Below are 15,029 nucleotides of genomic sequence, written 5' to 3' on the forward strand. Positions count from 1 at the left end.
CCCCACCATGTCAATACAATATATATGTACATATATAGCATGTATATATATGTGTGTGTTTATACATGCATATATACCTTACATGTGTCTAAATTTTTATTAGTTTATATCATTTTGTCTGTACATATTATTCATAACTGAACAATGCATTTATACTATCATTACACTTCATTTCAGGTATAACTTTTTGTTTTTCCTAGAGTTACCTATTGATTTTAGTTTATATTCTTAGTTTTCTATGTACCTATCACTATTTATACCCTAAACAGAAATATTAATCTCTCAATATATTCCAACAGATCAAGTAATCTGTTAGTTTTTCCTCATGGGAATACTGTTTCTGGACTTTTCTGTTCTTTTTTTTCCAGTTTGGCTTGATTTGGTTTTGGCCTGATAAGGGAAGTTATTTCATCTTATAGAAATTCTCTTCTCCTCTCTCTAGTACTAAATTCTCTGATTCTGAATTCCATGTTGTGTTTTTCTTGGTTTCTTTAATCTTTCTCCCCTCCCCCCTGCTAATCCTTTAAGGGTTTTCTAAGAAAGAGTGCATGGGAAGTAATGCCTTCTCTCTGCTCATCTTTGTTAGAGTTAAATAGTTAGGGTATAAAACTCTGCACTGAAAATGATTTTATACCAGAAATTTAAAGATATTTTTCCATGGTCTTATAACCACTAGAGGGCTTCTCTCATAGCTTAGTCAGTAAAGAATCTGCCTGCAATGCAGGAGACCCAGGTTCAATTCCTGGGTTGGGAAGATCCTCTGGAGAAAGAAATGGCAATCCACTTCAGTATTCTAGCCTGGAAAATCCCATGGACAAAGGAGCCTGGCAGGCTACAGTCCACGGGATTGCAAGAATCGGACACGACTTAGCAACTAAACCACCACCATAGCCACTAGAGTTACTACTGAGAAACCTAATGCCATTCAAATTCTTCATCTTTAGCTTGTGACCTTTTGCTACTGTGTTTTGTTTTTGGTTCCTTTCTAGGATCTTCTCTTGTATCTAGTATTCGGAAATTTTAAGATAATAATTTATGGTGTGGGTGTTTTTCACCCATTTTTGTGGGTAGTCCCTGGGCCATTTCAATTAAGATTCAGATCCTTCAGTTCAGGGAAGCTTTGGTATTATTTAATCATTCCTCCCCTCTTTTTTTGTCTTTCTGGGACTTCTTTTCATCAAACAGAGGACCTCCTAAATCAATTCTCTAATTTCCTTATGTTTCCAGTTTCTCCCAATTTTATCTTTCAGCCCTCTATTGTTCAGTATTGTGTTTTTAATTTCCAAGAATATTCCTTTTTTATAGCATCCTGTTCATCTTTCATAGATAGTCTACCTTCCTTTATCTATTATAAAATTTTCCTTGGCTTTCTGAATGTTTCTTCTGAATTTGCCTTTTCTGTTTCTTTTGGTCTCTCTGTCATTGCTTTCCTGGTAGCTCAGTCAGTAAAGGATCAGTCTGCAATGCTTGAGACCACCTGCAAAGCAGGAGACACTGGTTCAATCCCTCTGTTGGGAAGATCCCATGGAGAAGGAAATGGCAACTCACTCCAGTATTCTTAGTTGGGAAACCCCATGGACAGAGGAGTCTTGTGGACTACAGTCCATGGGGTTGTAATGAGTTAGACATGACTTAATGACTAATTAGGGGAGCTCCCCAACTACCTGATAAGCCCTGGTTGTCCATCCAGTTAAATATGAGGCACTAAAAATTGGTTCAGAACCTCTTTGTGTACATACTGAAATAGTCTGTTGAGTTGCTGACTCGTAGTAATTAGATGTGGACTTAGCTCTTGATGGAGGATTCTCAGGTACCAATATAGATAAGTTTATCGGTGAGATGGGTTATTTCCTCAGGGAGGAATTATTCAATCACCTGTCAGGAGGTAGAGAGCAGAGTGGGGAGGGCTATAGTATATAGCTATAAATAGTAGCTTATTGTTGTTGTCATCATGAGTACATCATGAGAAACGCTGGGCTGGAAGAAGCACAAGCTGGAATCAACATTGCCGGGAGAAATATCAATAACCTCAGATATGCACATTATACCACCTTATGGCAGAAAGTGATGAGAAATTAAAAAGCCTCTTGATGAAAGTGAAAGAGGAGAGTGGAAATGTTGGCTTAAAGCTCAACATTCAGAAAACGAAGATCATGGCATCTGGTCCCATCACTTCATGGGAAATAGATGGGGAAACAGTGGAAACACTCTCAGACTTTTTTTGGGGGGCTCCAAAATCACTGCAGATGGTGACTGCAGTCATGAAATTAAAAGACACTTACTCCTTGGAAGGAAAGTTATGACCAACCTAGATAGCATATTGAAAAGCAGAGACATTTCTTTGCCAACAAAGGTCCATTTAGTCAAGGCTATGGTTTTTCCAGTCGTCATGTACGGATGTGAGATTTGGACTGTGAAGAAAGCTGAGTGCCGAAGAATTGATGCTCTTGAACTGTGGTGTTGGAGAAGACTCTTGAGAGTCCCTTGGACTGCAAGGAGATCCAACCAGTCCATCCTAAAGGAGATCAGTCCTGGGTGTTCATTGGAAGGACTGATGCTGAAGCTGAAACTCCAATACTTTGTCCACCTCACGCAAAGAGTTGACTCATTGGAAAAGACTCTGATGCTGGGAGGGATTGGGAGCAGGAGGAGAAGGGGACGACAGAGGATGAGATGGCTGGATAGCATCACTGACTCGATGGACATGAGTTTGAGTGAACTCCGGGAGTTGGTGATGGACAGGGAGGCCTGGTGTGCTGCAATTCATGGGGTCGCAAAGACTCGGACATGACTGAGTGACTGCACTGAACTGAACTGATTGTTGTTGTTACATGTAATGCATTTAGATCCTTGCCTGGAAAAATAGCAACTTTTCAATAATTCTTAGGTATCATCATACTATATAAAATGGAATAATAATAGTATCTAACTCACAGAGGTGTTGTAAGAATTCAAAGGGTTAATTCATTACAGATGGCCAATGAAAAGTGTGAAAGTGTTAGTTGCTCAGTCTTGTCTGACTCTTTGCACCCCCATGGACTGTAGCCCACCAGGCTCCTCTGTCTATGGGATTCTCCAGGCAATAAAACTGAAGTGGGTTGCCATTTCCTTTTCCAGAGGATCCTCCAACCCAGGGATAGAACCTGGTCTCCCACCCACAGGGAGATTCTTAACCTTCTGAGTTACTAGAGATAGCCAATCAGTTCAGTTCAGTTAGTTCAGTTGCTCAATCATGTCTGACTCTTTGCGACCCCATGGACTGTAGCATGAACGCCAGGCCTCCCTGTCCATCACCAACTCCGGGAGTCCACCCAAACCCATGTCCATTGAGTTGGTGATGCCATCCAACCATCTCATCCTTTGTCATCCCCTTCTCCTCCCACCTTCAATCTTTCCCAGCATCAGGGTCTTTTCAAATAACTCAGTTCTTCGCATCAGGTGGCCAAAGTGTTGGAGTTTCAGCTTCAGCATCAATCCTTCCAATGAATATCCAGGATTGATTTCTTTTAGGATGGACTGGTTGGATCTCCTTGCTGTTCAAGGGACTCTCAAGAGTCTTCTCCAACACCACAGTTCAAAAGCATCAATTCCTCAGTGCTCAGCTTTCTTTATAGTCCAACACTCACATCCATATATAACTGCTCGAAAAACCATAACTTTGACTAGATGGACCTTTGTTGGCAAAGTAATGTCTCTGCTTTTTAATAAGCTGTCCAGTTTTGTCATAGCTTTTCTTCCAAGGAGCAAGTGTCTTTTAATTTCATGGCTGCAGTCCCCATCTGCAGTGATTTTGGAGCCCCCAAATATAAAGTCTGTCACTGTTTGCATTGTTTCCCCATCTATGTGCCATGAAGTGATGGGACCAGATGCCATGACTTTAGTTTTCTGAATGCTGAATTTTAAGCCAACTTTTTCACTCTCCTCTTTTACTTCCATCAAGAGGCTCTTTGGTTCTTTGCTTTCTGCCATAAGGGTGGTGTCATCTGCAAATCTGAGGTTATTGATATTTCTCCCAGCAATCTTGATTCCAGCTTGTGCTTCATCCAGTCCAGCATTCTCATGATGTACTCTGCATATAAGTTAAATAAGCAGGATGACAATATACAGCCTTGACATACTCCTTTCCCAATTTGGAGCCAGTCTGTTGTTCCATATTCACTTCTAACTGCTGCTTCTTGACCTGTATACAGGTTTCCCCACAAAGCCTGAGACAGAACTTTGGGTGTCTTCTGAGGAGGTATGGGTCAGCAGAGGACTGCTGTGGGGGCAGGGGCTTTGGGTGCAGTAGACCTGGTTATGGCATAAGCCCTTTTGGAGGAGGTCACCATACACCCATCATAGAGCCGCCAGAACTTACACGGGACTGGGGAAACAGACTCTGCAAGGGCACAAACAGAACCTTGTGTGCACTAGGACCCAGGAGAAAGGAGCAGTGACCCCACAAGAGATGGCCAATAGGCACATGTTAAGATGCCCAACATTACTAATTCTTAGAGAAATACAAATCAAAACTAAAATAACGTACCACCTCACACTGATCAGAATGACCATCACTAAAAAGTCAACAAATAACAATTGCTGGAGAAGATGTGGAGAAAAGAGAATCCTGCTACACTGTCGATAGGAATGTAAGCCTGTGCCCTCACTATAGAAAATAGTATGGAGGTTCCTCAGAAAGCTAGAAACAGAATTATCATATGATTCCAGCAATCCCACCCCTGGGCATATATCCAGACGAAACTGTAATTCTAAATGATATGTGCACTTCTATGTTCAGAGAAGCACTAGTCACAATAGCCAAGACATGGAAACAACCTAAATGTCCATCAACAGATGAATGACTAAAGAAGATGTGGTGTATATACACAATGGAATACTACTCAGTCATAAAAATGAACAAAATAATGCCATTTGTAGTAACATGGGTACAACCAGAGATTATATTAAGTGAAGTGAATCAGAAAGAGAAAGACAAATACCATATGAGATCTCTTATATGTGGAATTTAAAAAATGGCACAAGTGAATCTATCTGTGAAACAGAATCATGGCCATAGAGAACAGACTGCTGGTTGCCAAGGGGGAAGGGATTGGGGAGGGATGGAGCAGAAGGTTGGGGTTAGCAGATGTAAGCTTTTATAAATAGAATTCATAAACAACAAGGTCATATAGCACAGAGAACTATATTTGATATCCTGTGATAAACAATAATGGAAAAGAATATAAAAAAGAATGTATATATCAACATATAATTGAATCACTTTGCTCTATAATGGTAATTAACACAACACTGTAAGTCAACTGTATTTCAATAATAAAAATTTTTCATATATGAAAAAGATTCATATAAATGATTCAGAAAAATGATTCATATAAATTACTTAGCTGTGCTTAGAACAATAATAAGTTGGGTACTTGTCATATGCAGACACATTTCTAAAGGATTCACATAAATTATGTCACTTAATCCTCACAGCTCTTTCAAAAAGCAGATACTATAATTATAGCCCTATATGGTAGGAGGTATTATTATCCTATTTCTTAGTAATAAAGGTACAGAGAATAATTCATTCATGGTAACATAATAGTAAGCTACGATTCCAACCTATGTGCCTAGGTGCTCTGCTCTGTAACCTCACTATTCTATCCACAGATAGAAGCATATTCAAGAATTAATCAAGTGCACAGACAGCGATGGATATATTAAGACTCATGATCATGAGCTGGAAGATAATTAGAGGAAGGCAACTCATTCACAGATGTCATTGACTCTATGCTTTCTAGTATTTTTAAGAACCCTGGTTGAATCTGTGTTCTTCCTATCTCTCTGGGCAGGCTCCTCACTTTAGCCAAAAACCAAGCTTGTTTAGCATCCCAAAACACAAACAAGCACCATTCTTTCAGTTCATGTTTCCCCTCCAATCTCCTCTTTTTCCTTTTCACTCTTTCATCCTTTTTCAAAAATCTCTGTATCTTCTTTCTCTTTATCGATTTCACTTTTAATCCCACTGCCATCTGACTCCAGCTCTCAACCTCCTTTAAAGCTGCTGTTATCAGATATTCATATTGCCAAATTCAACGAAGAGTTGTCTTCTTTTTTTATGACTTAGTTGTACACTCTTATGCCTCTGACACTATCGTTGGCTTTTTTCCTTCTCTAATTCTCTGATCACCTCTCTGAGTTTTGCTGTTTCCCTCTGTGTCTTCTTTGTGTGTTCCCCCATTATCCCACTACTTTTAAAACCTGGCACTGTGTCATAATCCCACTACTCTTCTCTTTGCAATATACTTGGGTGATAGAATCTATTCTCTTAGTTTTGACCATTACTCTATGATAATTCTCCAGAATACATCATTGATCCCAATCTCTCTTCTACCCAGCTTCAATATTGCATATTCAAATATCTGCTGAATTCAGATTTATCAAAATCCTAAAAACACAAAACAAACAAAAAACTGACAAAACATAAACTTGTCATAAAATTACATCCCCCAGCATCTTTTTTGATACCGCACTTCACCTGGTCATCCAAACTGGAAACGTGTGGCAGTCACTGTGCATCTCCTACTTTTTTCTGACCCATTATTTTTTTTAAAAAATATTTTACATGATTCTAAAGAAAGTCCTACTATCACATCCCAGTCCATCAAGTCCACTCTATTCCTATAGAGAGTCATAAACTTGGCTTTTCTTATCTCACAATTCAACTTGAGAGAAAAGTAGTATCTTCCTCATTTTTATATATCAGTGCCTAGGACAAGCACATAATAAATGTTTAATTAACATCTGTTTATTGAAAGGAAGTTAGCAAGAGGAAGGAAAGAAGGCAACTATCATAGAGATAGTATGAATCACCTCAGCTTTTCTCCCATCTACAATGAAAGAAGTGTGTGTCACTCAGTCATGTCTAACTCTCTGCGACCCCATGGACTGTAGACCACCAGGATCCTCTGTCCATGGAGTTCCCCAGGCAAGAATATTGGAGTGGGTAGCCATTCCCTTCTCCAGAAAATCTTCCCAACCCAGGGACTGAACCCAGCAGGTGGAGTCTTTATCATCTGAGCCACCAGGGAAGCCCATTTACAATGAATGGCTTATTATAATGACCAGACTCAAAAGTCACTTTTTCTGCTTTTATTCTCCAATCAGTCTTTAAACAAATGCCATTTCCTACCTCTGAGATGTTTATAGTGCTATTTCTAAAAGTATCCCAGTTTAAGACTGTTAATGAGTGGAATCTTTACTTCCAAAGATTTGTAAAGACAGCAATATAACCACTGAAATGATCAACACCTTTCATGTTGGCCTAATTTTTGTTCACTGTAATTTCATCTGTTCTCTTTAACTAGACTTGATAATCAGATTTTATAAACTGCCTGGCACATTTTTTCTTAAACTACATAATTTTTTTTTTCAGGATTGGAGACATAAAATCTGAAATTAAGATTCTAAGCATTGGCGGTGGTGCAGGTATGAACAATACATTTTAAAATTTGTATTTCACTCCAGACATCATGAGCTTCCCTCATAGCTTAGTTGGTAAAGAATCTGCCTACAAATGCAGGAGACCTGAGTTCGATTCCTGGGTTGGGAAGATCCCCTGGAGAAGTAAATGGCAACCCACTCCAGTATTCTTGCCTGGGTAGCAGGTTACAGTCCATGGGTTCACAAGAGTCAGACATGACTTAGCGACTAAACCACCAGACTTCATACTGCTTGACGGCAATTTTGTCCATTCTTTAGAAAAGCCATTTTCCTTTACTTTTGGAAGATATTAGTTTATTAAAACTGCTGCTGCTGCTGCTAAGTTGCTTCAGTTGTGTCCGACTCTGTGCGACCCCATAGATGGCCGCCCACCAGGCTCCCCCATCCCTGGGATTCTCCAGTCAAGAACACTGGAGTGGGTTGCCATTTCCTTCTCCAATGCATGGAACTGAAAAGTGAAAGTGAAGTCACCCAGTCGTGTCCGACTCTTAGCGACCCCATGGACTATAGCCTACCAGGCTCCTCCGTCCATGGGGTTTTCCACGCAAGAGTACTGAGTGGGATGCCATTGTCTATTAAAACTAGTAAGAGCCATATCACTTCAACTAAGATTAATGTCCCCATATATTTATGGGGTCTAGGACATCAGATTTCATTATTATCTGTAATAGAGATAAGTATGATTTTATTTTTTTAAACATATAAAAAGCATGGGAAAACATAGAATAATTTTGAAGATGACATTGAACCAGATGATTTAACTGTTCATAGTAAAGGAAAATTTCAAAAGACATTCCTTAAGCTTGTGCCACTTAAACGAGATCCATAGACTGGTTGGTGGTTTGCGAACTATTGCTGGTGCATGAGGAGATAAGCATGCCCTGGAATGTAAATCAATGCACAGCTTCTTTCATTGAGAAAGCATCCTATGCAGAAAAGTATGCTTAATGACATAGTGAATTTACCCTCTCGTGGCCCCACTCTTTGAGTTGCCGTGGCCTAAGCCATTCCTTTCCTCTGACTCAGGTTCACAGCTGCCCTCTAAGCATTCTGCACACTCCCCACCTCCCTTTCATAAGCAGTTCATGGTCTCACTACTTAGAACCAGTACTTTTACCCAAGGGGAAATGTGAAGTTTGGATAGGCAGATTAATGAGGGTGTAATTTCTAACTCTGCCACTAATGAACTGTGTGAACCTGGCTAAAACGTAAGCTTCAGTTTGCCCATCAGTAAAATGGGGGCAACGAATTATGTCTCATAGGTTGTAGTGAGATTTATACAGGTAAGTTTATAAACTGCTTTTATAAGGTGCAGGTAGGTCATTTCTACAAAATAAAATAAGAAAATTTATCTCCAGACTTTGCCACATATCAAACTCCTGAGTAGTGTTTGATTTAAAGTTGCTAGTCATCTGAAAGTCTGAGTTAATATAATGATAATATATATAGTATATATAATAATATATATTAACATAATATATAGTCATATTATTTATGTTATATAATGTATTAATATATAATAATATAGTCATATATATTATTTATGTGTTGATATCCTTATTATTGTTTTCTTTTAAAATAACCATGGAGTGATGGTTAGTAAAGGTTACCACTTGGTAACAAGTGATCACTACATTACCACTTGTCACACAGTGTTAAATACTGATTTCTTGAGTCTCTTAAGTGTAATTGTTCTAACCCTACATGAATGAGTTCAATTGTGGCAACACAACACATCTTAACACAAAGATAACCAAGAGCCCTCTAATGGAATAGGATAGTTTTTTATGTCATCTAGTGCTCATTTTTCATAAAACACACTGTGATATAATGTAATAAGGACTGACTGTTAAAGTAGTTTTACTTTATTATCATCTTTCAGCAAGAAAACAGAAACCAACAAGGACAGGTAATGAAAGATACTGTCATGAATGATCTAATACATTGTGTTTAAGCTAAAATACTCTATTATTGCTTGTGATATTTTATGTCCTAAGGATTATAAGATTGATGAATTGCTCAAAGAGTGTCCTATTAATTCATTTAACCAAGACAGTCATTTCCAGTGTGTTTTGCATATGAATTTAAGGCAACCACAGGCAATGAGACTTATCATTTGATAGTGCCACTTGTGCTTGGACAAGAAGAGAAGCCCTACAAGGAAAAGTAATTAAAAACAGTCTCTACCATGGCCAAGTTAATTGACCTTTTAATATAAAGTTAATTGAATTTCTAATGTAAATTTATCCAGATGCTTATAAGCTATCTAGAGAAAGGAACATTTGCCCTAAACAGTGATTCCTTACATAAAGGTGCAAATAGGGGCTAATATAGAGAACTTTTCAGAACAGAGGGAGTAATGCTTGGTGTTCTTCTGACTGAACCTTAACATTGTATTAATAACAAGCTCTGCCTGAGGGGAATATGGGTGCCCTTTCAGGTCACTGTTCATAAGACACTGGTCAAAAACATAAGAACTGCAAGAGAAATTCAAGCTGTAAATACTTAGCCCTCACTGCTCAAGTAAGATATGAAATCAAAAGTAATACACTTAAAATTCCTAGGTCTAAAGGCCCTTGGCATGAAAGAGCAGAAAGGTGTTTGAAGGGAAAGGACATCCCACTCAGTTAGTTTGAGTGTTTATGTACCAACTGGGAGATACTTATCTAATAGTTTGTCATTGACTAAATGCAAGTACTGGGTGCACAGAAGAAACACACTTTATTATATAGTGAGGAACACTCTATCCTTGCCTTAGAGAAATGGTCTCCCTGCATGTTTCACGATCTACAGTGTTCCTGAGATTTTGCATTATCCTGTGGCTTATGTATCCTTAAAAATCCACTGCTGAACTCCAGTCCCCAGTAGATAAGGCCATTGGCCCTGTCTTATACCTTGTGTTCTGCTCCCATAATGCGTCTTACAGGGTTCTGCTGCAGTCTTAGCTTATGAGCCTCTCTGTTTTCTCTTCCTAGATGTTTTCTTCTTGGATGCCTACGCACCTCTAGGTCATATTCTGCATATATTTAATGCAAATATTCTCTCTGCATTAATAATGGTGCTACCACTTCTTACCACCACAATGAGAAAAAAAAATCTACCAAAAGAAACAAACTAAAAACTTCCCTAAATCAGATTCGGCATTTATATTGCTTAATGTTCATGCTCTTTGGGGACCTATTTGATTTTCTTCTCAGAACCATGAGTAGGGCTGCTATGCACCCTTTCTGTCTTCTGTCTCTTCTGTTTGTTGTTGCTGAGTTGCTTCAGTTGTGTCTGATTCTTTGTGACCCTATGGATTGTAGCCCACCAGGCTCCGCTGTCCATAGGATTCTCCAGGCAAGAATACTGCCATGCCCTTCTGCAGGGTATCTTCCTGACTCAGGGATTAAACTCATGTCTCTTACATCTTCTGCATTGGCAAGCAAGTTCTTTACCACTAACTTGATTGGTATTTGGGTGGAGAGGAATTTCATAATCTGAGGGAGAATGTAAGAATTTTGAAAAAGGCATTTGGCAATTCAATTCAGAAACCAACCAATTATTAAGGCTCTGTGCAGTTCAAAAGAAAGGGAATTGATGGAAAATTTCCCGATGTTACCCATAACTGATCTACCACATCAATAAAATACAATTAATAAGCAACATTATTATTCATAGATTACATGTTTACTGTTAGGAGAATGTTTGAAATAAATACTATGGGTATTCAAAGAAAGAAAGAGAGGAAATCATGAGGAAAAAATCATGTACAGAAATACAGACCATGTAGTTTTTACAGAGGCCAAATGGTGGAGGCGGTGGGTAGTCACTAAGTCATGCCCGACTCTGGTGACCCCATGGCCTGTAGCCTGCCAGGCTCCTCTGTCCATGGGATTCTCCAGGCAAGAATACTGGAGTGGGTTGCCATTTTCTGCTCGAGGGATCTTCCCAACCCAGGAATAGAACCTGGGTCTCCCACATTGCAGGCATATTCTTACTAATTGAGCTATGAGGGAAGCCCAGAGGCAAAATAAGGAAGTGTAAAGTTGTATATGTGCTTGAATTTGTGTGTTTTAATGAAATAAAGTGAGCAATGGGAATGCTTTATTTGAGGTATCACAGCATTTGTATTGTGCTGATTTCAGCAACTGTTTTTAGATATTGAGAGCAACCACATTGTATTCTAAACCTTACAGAATATGCTTTTTGGTCCACTGTCAACATTGATGCATCCTAAAATTAAACTACCCAATGAAGCTTCTTTACTATTCAACTTTTAATGAGTATTGTCTTTATGTTTGATGGTACATAGAGAAAAAGAAACCCATATTCTTTTTGCTATTAATTTGCAGTGCACACACTTATACATGGAAAAATGTTCCAGAAAGCAGTAATAGGCAATGTGTTCTCCTTGCTCTGGGCTCTGCTAAAGGAGAATCATTTTATCTGTTTCATTGTTCCATTCTTATGTTCAAATGCCAGAAAATTTTATTAGGTTTAAACAGGACTATAACTTAAATAATCTCATTGTATCCAGCTTTCTACTTCTTTTTATTAACCTATTATGTACCAAATCAGCTGTCATACCTTATATAATAGTGTTTATATTTATACAAAATTTCAATCCACCGAAGCAACTCACATATGAAATACAGGTGGTATAGACCCTCTTATATAATTTTTCCGATAATAATTATGCTGACATGTTGAGAGGGGTTAGGTGGTTTTCTTCTATGACATATAAACATCAACATTAAGACAGAGATTAAAATATAGAAGAGAATTTAGAGATCATCAACACCCTCATTCTACAAACTAAAAATCTGAGAACAATCAAGAAAGAATAAAACCTAGGTCTGTTAACTAAAAAAACAGTCCAACAAACTGTACTATACAGATATAAAAGTTAATTATTGACTTGGCAAAAGGGAGACTGGGTATTTAGTAAGGACCAGCCATTTGGAAATCTAATGTTATCAGATTTTTAATCTTGTTTTCTTTCCTAAAGGACATGTTAAGGTGACCCTGAAGTTTAATTTTCTAAGTGAGGTGAATAGAAGTAGAAATGAATGTAATTAAGGCAAGAACTGGAAAAGTTGGTCTATCCAGTTTAGAAGCAGAAGCTGGTAGGAAGCAAAGGTTAATGTTTCCAGTGTTCAGGTAAGATGCCAGTCTACATCAGCAACTAAAGAATGATTGAGGAAATACAAGGAAATGGAGGATTTTTTTGCCTGAAAAAAAAAAAAAAAAGAATTTGAATGTGCTTATTGCCATCTTCAGATATTTCCTATTAAGCAAACCACAGAATATTTGGCCCTAAACAGCCAGTGGTTGAAAGAGAAAGTCTTTTGTTGAGTTTCAGTATTAGAGTTTATAAATGATCAAGATATGTACTTTCACTTCTGAAAGCACGTATCTTTGGACATAAAGAGCTACCTGTCATGTTAGGAGTATTAGCTTAGACTGGAAAAATACTTTTCACATATGCTATTCAAGGGACTCAGGCACTGACATCTTGGGTATTTGGGCTTTCAGTCCAGTAAACCTGTGATCTTATGAGTAACCTTCTAGAAAGAGTGGTGTGGCACGACTTTTGGTTATACTGCTGCTGCTAAGTCGCTTCAGTTGTGTCCGACTCTGTGCGACCCCATAGACGGCAGCCCACCAGGCTCCCCCGTCCCTGGGATTCTCCAGGCAAGAACACTGGAGTGGGTTGCCATTTCCTTCTCCAGTGCATGAAAGTGAAAAGTGGAAGTGAAGTTGTTCAGTCGTGTCCAACTCTTCGTGACCCCATGGACTGCAGCCTTCCAGGCTCCTCTGTCCATGGGATTTTCCAGGCAAGAGTACTGGAGTGAGGTGCCATTGCCTTCTAAAGAAGTGAAATTCAAATAGAACTTCTAGACATGCAGATTATTTTTAGTCTGGATTTGAACTGCTTTATAACTTGACCTGAGTAAAACTGGTTCACTTATGTACAGCACTTCCTTCACAAACAGAAGGATATGGACCTGGGCTCAAGTTAATCGTTAGCATGTAGGATTTAGGGCTATCTACTTCAGATAATTTGGGGCCTCAGATGTAGAGTATTCTTAAAGGTATTCATAACTGTGCTATTTTAAAATAAACTATTCTCCATATGTAAATTTACCAAAAAGGTCTACCTCATTGTATTGTATTTAAAACTTTGAGTGAAGTATTGTTAAAGACAGGTATACTACAGAACTGAGTGGCATGAGCATAATACTATAGTATTGGCACCACTGTCATTAAAACCAAAGTAAACAAGATTGTTTTGGCTAATTCAATAAGGCCTAAAGCAGGAAAACAGGGATTAATGAGCAGAGTGAAGACAAAAGTATCATTATCTGCAGATTAAATGACTGTATACTTAGAAAAGCAAATAAACTCAGTTGTGCAGCCTTACAATTAATAAGAATGCACAATAAGAATGTAGTAATGGCCTGATACAGGTAAAATAGGAAGAAAGCAATATGGCAGATCCGCATTTCTTTCTGCCAGCATTTTAATGTTTTTCATTTACAGGCTGGCTATTTACAATGTACTTAGAAAGTTCATGGCATGTGGCTATCTGTAATTTTGCTGAGGGACAGATTTGTATCTTTCCAGTTCTTATGCCAGTTTAGGACCCATTCTCTTAGTGGGTGAATGTTCTTCTACCTGACATGCACTATTGAATAAAATTTTGTGATTTAATACACACAGTCATATAACCCTGGTATAGGTTGACTATTTCCACCCTCATTTCCATCCTAATCATATATGCCACAAGGAGGGTGGGGTGGGGAGCAGTCCTAGAGATTGGGGGTCAAAACCCAGGGTCTTCTGAGGCTTTGTCTCTATTAACAATAGCAAACTGATAGAAATGGGGAAAAATATTGGATGAGTAAGCTACTAACATACAAAATATAAGAAACCTATTTGGAAGAAAACTTTTACTGAGAACAAGTTGACAAGATTTAAAAAGCAAATATGCCATAATGAGGTTACAGTGGCATGAAAGCTTTCATGTACAAAAGCTAAGAGCAGGAAATGAAATTTTCCTGAAAGTAGCATGGCCTTATGTATTAAGAACAGTGAAACAGTTCTCATATTCATCTCATGCACAAGGAGCTTGTGACACTAGTTGTTACAATACTGGCATAACTTCGTGAACAGCCAATCCCTGCGGTCCCAACAAGGCCCCTGCTGCTCTTCAGTCCCTCCTTGTAGAGTCTGTACATCCTCCCCATTCTATGAATCTCAGCCCCCGACCTCTAAGGTACCCAGCAATGGGACTGGTCTTGCCTGCCCAGGGGTCTTCTGAGAATCTGCTGTAGTTCTTCAGCCTGTATTCTTTGAAAGAGCTGGCATCTGAGACCTGTTGTTTTGGGTTTTGTTTTAATATCACCAAAGATCAAGGTTCTCATTTTAACCATTAATTCTGGTTCTTGGTATGCATATGCAAAAAGATTTTGCACAATAATTCATGGTTCATTGTCAGATGCCTCATAATAGCAAAATGTTTAAAACTAAGTGTAGCTAACTCTATACCTTTTAAACAT

At 38.5% G+C, this 15,029-nt stretch overlaps 1 protein-coding gene and 1 long non-coding RNA gene across 3 annotated transcripts in view; one reads left to right on the forward strand and one right to left on the reverse strand.

Annotated features, from left to right (window-relative positions):
- Positions 1 to 15,029, reverse strand: part of LOC147378263 (uncharacterized) — a 223,278-nt gene that overhangs the window by 84,185 nt on the left and 124,064 nt on the right. The window lies entirely within an intron of this gene.
- The window catches only part of HNMT (histamine N-methyltransferase), a 41,085-nt gene that overhangs the window by 2,284 nt on the left and 23,772 nt on the right, over positions 1 to 15,029 (forward strand). For both annotated transcript variants that reach the window (XM_086368052.1, XM_086368060.1), the window contains exon 2: positions 7,418 to 7,470. In XM_086368052.1, the coding sequence (XP_086224178.1) occupies positions 7,418 to 7,470 (53 nt within the window). The remainder of the gene's footprint in view (positions 1 to 7,417; positions 7,471 to 15,029) is intronic.

Source organism: Bos grunniens, chromosome 2 (genome assembly GCF_055505025.1).
Source record: "Bos grunniens cultivar Pamir isolate PY7600 chromosome 2, Bosgru_T2T1.0, whole genome shotgun sequence".
Lineage (NCBI taxonomy): Eukaryota > Metazoa > Chordata > Mammalia > Artiodactyla > Bovidae > Bos > Bos grunniens.